Raw genomic sequence first — 6,005 nt, 5'->3', positions numbered from 1 at the left:
GTGCGAGCAAACTATACACCTGAGTTTACAATGTGCAGTAGTCTTTTCTTTAGCTTTTGGCCACGGTTTCATCAAACTGGAACCGATCGTGACTTAAAAGAAAAAAAAACCCAGGCAGGTTTGATTTTGTATGGATTTGATCCAATTGTGCCAAAACGGTAGCTTTTTTTATTTTGTCTCCCCCCCCCCCCCCCCCGGTTTCTTCCCTTTAAGAAAATCCCCCAACCCTGCTAAAAAAATAATATTAAAAAAGAGTATCAAATCATATTTGATAGCGATTTGATGAAACGGTCTGCAATGTGCACTGTTAACAAGCAGAGATGAAAGTGCGTGGACTTGCTGGAGGGAACTTAACAGTTACTCAGCGATCTCTGTGGTCGTGTCCTGGCACAACGACGACGCAGAATGAACATTCTCAAGTACTCATTGTACTTGAATGAAGGAATTGAACTTAAAAACTTTCAAATAAGTGGAGATGCAGAGACTGTTCACAGCATTTTTTTTCATACTCCCCCCCCCCACCAATTCACACACACACACACATACACACACACACACACACACTCACACACACACACACACACACACTCACACACACACACACACACACACACTCACACACACACACTCTCACACACACACACACACACTCACACACACTCACACACACACACACATACACACACTCACACACACACACTCACACACACACACACACACACACACACACACAACAGGTCTATGCGGAGACGAAGCACACTAAAGACACGTGTGATTCCCGATCGAACAATAGTAATTCAGTACGTTTTCTCGAATGCATTCAGTGTTCAGGAATCCGTTTTCCTGCTGGGATGCAGTAATAGTATTCCAGAGCCACCAAACGAAAGAGCAAAGCCGCTCGTTCAAACTCTATTCAGGCACTTGTTGTAACTGAAGGATTCAAACGTATGTTCTTTGAGTGAAGAGAAGCGCATTGGTACAATTAAGGTAATGTTATTTAGTGAATTAATACTATTACTACAATTAGTGTTTAGGCAAAGCTTAAAACAGATGGACAAAGAGACACAAACAACAAAAGGAAGGCAAAACATCAGAAGTTTTACGAGAGATGTCCTCCAACTACCCGTATTACCTGGTTTGTGTATAGTAAGTTGAGGCTAAAAGTACTTGTAATCGAGAGCATCAGCTGATGGCCCAGACCTCAAATCAATTCACTCACACTCTTCGCTGGATTTCCCCTCTTTCAGGTCTGTGTCACCCAAGAGCTGGACCTGCACAGCCACGTCCTTACACTGACTTTGGTGTTTCAGGCTTGTTGAAGAGTTCAGGCCTGGAGGAAGAAAAGGCAGTCGATAAAGTACAGTTTTGCTTGTTAGTTTTAATAAGAATTTTGCCGACTTCAACACAAATAGGTTATATAAGTGCCGAAGATTAGAGGCGTTATAAGAGAGTTACATGCAAAGAAAAAAAAGAGGAAATATAATAAAGGTAGGCAAACCACACCAGAGCAACCGCCAGCAACCCAGAGAACGGAGTCCAACAATTTGCTCTTCCGTCCACCATGTCCCTGTCAGAACATACAGTCCCCAAGCTTCAAGACATACACTATGTATTCCAGTGCTTCTCTTCGTCAATAATAGAAGATAATGAACAGCCTCTTTATGAAGCAGAAGTTCTGTCTGCTTCAAAAACAGAATAAGAACTCCTCTGTCCACTAGTCTGTCAGTTAAGGAGAACTATACATGTACCAAAGGTCAATAGGACAGGATATAGAATGGTCTTTTCGTACATGATTATGCTTGATGTGTGTGCCCGGTGAGTACGGAAGAGAAAGAGAGAGGACTGTGAGTTTATGTGTTTGTGTGTGTGTGTGTTTCTGTGTGTGTGTATGTGTGTGTGAGAGAGTGAGAGAAAGGGAGAGCGAGAGAAAGAGAGAGAGAGAGAGAGAGAGAGAGAGTGAGAGAGAGAGAGAGAGAGAGAGAAAGAGAGAGAGAGAGATAAAAGGGGGGGGGGGGGACTTCATTCTTCATGCGCATGGACATAAATTTTTGGTTCACTTGTCTTATAATGAGCGTATTTCTGTGTTGATGCAAAATCTGTGTATGTTGATATTGTTGATATTCTGGTATACTCCCATAATTTTTCTGACGGATCAATAAAGTCTATCTATCTTTATTTGTCTTGTCTTGCAAAAAAAGAAGGGTGTTAGGTTTGTTGAACAAAGTCGCAGCTGTGCAGATATTGGAAACCAGTACGCAGGGCCTCGCTACGAGCGGTCTTGAAAGAAAAATTGTCTGACGCCATACCAGTAAACAGTTATCATGATGGCCTTAGGGCATGTCTTTGGCTTGATGAAAAACTGTTAACCCTAGCTTCGAATAAAATAAAAACAAACAAAAGGTTTGCATTATGGTGTCCAACACTCATGTTGCTGCATTGTTTGTATTACCGTGTGACATGAAATGTGTCGTATGCTACTGATGGAACCCTTGAATCAATTGAATTAATCGATTATGCTATACTTGTCATTGCAATTGTCTCAAATTTTTTTCTGAAATTTGGCGAGGAAATGTGTTCATTGTCTTACAACTTACATACATTAAACTGCCTAAAGTTGTTTTCAAAATAAACTGGGGATGAAGAGGTAATAACACTGAAATGAAATATGAAACAGTTATTTCTTTACCTCGATGAGAGTGAGAGAATCGATAGGAGGAAGATGTCCTCAGTCGGACCAATGAGTCTGCATGTTCCATAGAGGCGAGTTTGCCAAGGCCACTCTCAGACCCTTCTTCTTTCACATCTAGACTCTCAAAAGAATCGCCTCTGTTCTCACCCAATTCTTCTTTTCCCCATCCTTCTCCTTCATCTCCTCCTCTTTCTCCTTCTAATCTTTCATCGTGAGCCGGAGCAGAATGTGGCAGGGCAGGGGCAGGGTATAAACTCTCTTCTTCATATCTCTCATCACTGCCACCATCAGGGTAAAGCGTGTTGTTACCGTTCCCCACATCCTCATCTCCTCCTGGCTCTAGCTCATGGGTCTCATCCGAGTAAGGTGGAGCTTCCTCTCCCTGCGTGTATCCTTGGGTCATGTCTTCTCCCGCTGTTGACGTAGACGGATAGTTTGGGTCGTAATAATCTTGCGTCCCGTACCAGGGGTCCTCCCCGTGTTCACCCTCTTCAGGAGCTACGCCATCTGCATAGTAAGCCGGGTCAAAGTTATCATCGCCATATTCAAATGAGTTTTGTTCATCAAATCCTTGGGTACTTTCGGAAGAATTGTCTTGCTCTGAACCCAACTCTTCGTTCTCTTTCATCACTTCTTCTGTGGTCTCCTGAGGGTGTTGCTCTGTCTCTCCGTCCAATGATCCCCTAGTAGACTGAGTCTCTTTTGTATCGTCAGCATTTTTAGCAGCACCGCTGTTCCTCCTAGTACTGCTTGCATTCTGGCCATCTGAATCAAGGGTAAGGAAAAAAAGAAAAAAAGAAAACTTCTTCAAAATCTACTCACAACACTTTGGAGTCATAGTGCCAAGGAAAAAGGAAGGTAGATCTAGCTCTTCAGAAGTAACGCTAACACAAACGTAAAGTTGTACAATGTATATTACTATCACAAAACCTCGCAATAGAAAAGAATGGGCCACGGTCTACTAAAGAAAAGTTGGTCTCCTCTGTTAAAATAAGCCCAAATGTCATTCGCTCATTCCCATGCGTCACGGTTACCGCCATGCTGGACCCACAGAGAGGAGAGATCTTATACGGGGTGCCCACTATTGTTGGATCGGCCCGATCGCCCGACTCGATCTGTTTTTGAGGCGATCGAGTCGGGCTGATCCCATCCGTAGTGGGCACCCCGTATAAGAATGTGTACAAAGTAGGTCTCAAGTAAATTCCGAATTGAGACCTCGAGTAAACCTTTGACAAAGAATGTACAATCATTTGTTTCAGAGTTCCCAACTCTGAATAGCCTTTCATGTATCAAAAGGAATATATAATATATATATATAAATATATATATATATATATATTTGTATATATATATATATATATATATATATATATATTTGTATAAACTCAAACGAAACTGCTGCTAGTATTAGTTTTGGCAATATTCATTTAGACAATCTAAAATTGTCTTCCTGAGCAAGATAAGATTTAAAAAAAAACCCAACCCGAAATAGGGCTCTTTAAAAGACTCCCTCTTCTGTTTTTTGTTGTTGTTATTTGTTTTTTTCCTCCCCACACCCCATCCCCTCTAACAAACAAACAAACAAACTAAACTTATATTTTAAAACCGTAATTATTTTAGTGTGGTCTCATTAAACTCAAAAGTGAAATGAACAGACTATAAATATTGATACAAATACAAGAATATGTTTTCTGTCTGTTAATTGTTAAAATTATAAAGATTTGTATTTGCAGTTTCTACTGATCTGAGATTCTTCATTTACGAATCGGGATTTCTGAGAAATTTCGGCTTTGATTATAAACAGCTATAATTCTTTTTTTTTAAGTCTATTTTTTATGTGGATGTTTTTACGTCCCCAGTTTAGATCATAATTTAGGAAGCAGACTTCCTTCTACCCTGCCTGTCAGAGTCAACCCGGGCTGAGAGGTATACAACAACATCCTCCTAGTAGAAAAAAGCAAGGTAGACATTAAGTCATTAAGTAAGAAGTAATCCTCACTCGAGACAAAACTCAAGTCTCGTGCGTGCGACAGCTACACTTTTTTTTCCTGGATGAGAAATGTACGTGGAAGCTCTGAGTCTGACTAATGGGGACCACACATGACACACGCCGTCCTTGAGGCCCGACCTCAATCAATTTATGGTCTCTTTTATTTTTTTAGCACAAGGGGGCTATCCCCCTGCTCAAACACTAACAAGCTGACAAGATCCTTCATTGTCTATAGCTGGGTACCCATTCCCACCAGGGTGAAGTGTGGAAAATTCGTGTGAAGTGCCTTTCCCAAGGACACAACGTCGGGCTCCCGTCGGAATTTGAACCCACGACCTTACGGTTGCGAGTCTGAGGGTTTAAATACTAGACCACAGACGCCGGTGCCACTATTTATTTCTAGTTCTAGGTCTACGGTGTCTTCACAAGTGCAACTATGCTATGAGCAGCCTGAACCTTCGGATTTGCCGACAGTTTCCTGGAAAAAGACAAGATGCTTCGTTTAACAATCTACTCAAGGGTCGCGACTGTCAATGACGCAGAACATACTAAAAGAAACAAAAATGAATAAAAAATGAATTTAAAACAAAAGCATAATAATATGAATTATACACACACACACACACACACACACACACACACACACACACACACACACACACACACACACACACACACACACACACACACACACACACACACACACATATACATATATATATATATATATTATATATATATATATATATATATATATATATATATATATATATATATATATATATATATATATATATATATATATAATATATATATATTATATTAAGTGAATTTTCCTTACTGTCTGTGGGCTGTCTATGTGGAGCCACGAATGACCCCGATTGGCCCCTGTTTTTCCGTGACGTCACTGGGTTCCGTCCTTTTCTTTCGTCCCTGCCCTGGGGCGAGCTTCTCCCTCGCCTCATTACTGCCCTCTCGGGACTGCAGTCCAACCTGCTCTAACGGTCACCTGTCCAAGACAGTCACCTTGTACAAACCACAACTTCCCACTTTCTCCTTGTGCTGTATTACATTTATAAAATAAATTATATTAATACATCGTGTATACATGTCATGATGACACTGTCCAATACGCCCACCTGTCTAAGACAATAACTTTTCTTCTTGACAATGGATCATGATTGTCTAAGTAAGGCAATTTCGACCATTTTATTATTATGTTTTGCTGAGATGATGTAGACATTGAACTTAGTCTGTATCATTATCATTGCAAGTAGGCTACGTGTAGGCCTACTTGACTGCTTGTTTTCCTGATGTTATTTTTTA

At 40.7% G+C, this 6,005-nt stretch overlaps 1 protein-coding gene across 1 annotated transcript in view; it reads right to left on the bottom strand.

Annotated features, from left to right (window-relative positions):
• LOC101863580 overlaps positions 1-5,728 on the bottom strand; it is a gene marked incomplete at its 5' end in the record, with an annotated part of 17,045 nt that extends 11,317 nt beyond the window's left edge. The window contains 3 exon segments of the mRNA XM_013081614.1: positions 1,220-1,330; positions 2,687-3,454; positions 5,521-5,728. Of these exon segments, the coding sequence (XP_012937068.1) occupies positions 1,220-1,330; positions 2,687-3,454; positions 5,521-5,644 (1,003 nt within the window).
• Positions 5,729-6,005: the final 277 nt, after the last annotated feature.

The sequence above is a fragment of the Aplysia californica genome, unplaced genomic scaffold, assembly GCF_000002075.1.
Source record: "Aplysia californica isolate F4 #8 unplaced genomic scaffold, AplCal3.0 scaffold00138, whole genome shotgun sequence".
Lineage (NCBI taxonomy): Eukaryota > Metazoa > Mollusca > Gastropoda > Aplysiida > Aplysiidae > Aplysia > Aplysia californica.
This window is presented reverse-complemented; position numbering and strand designations above follow the sequence as displayed.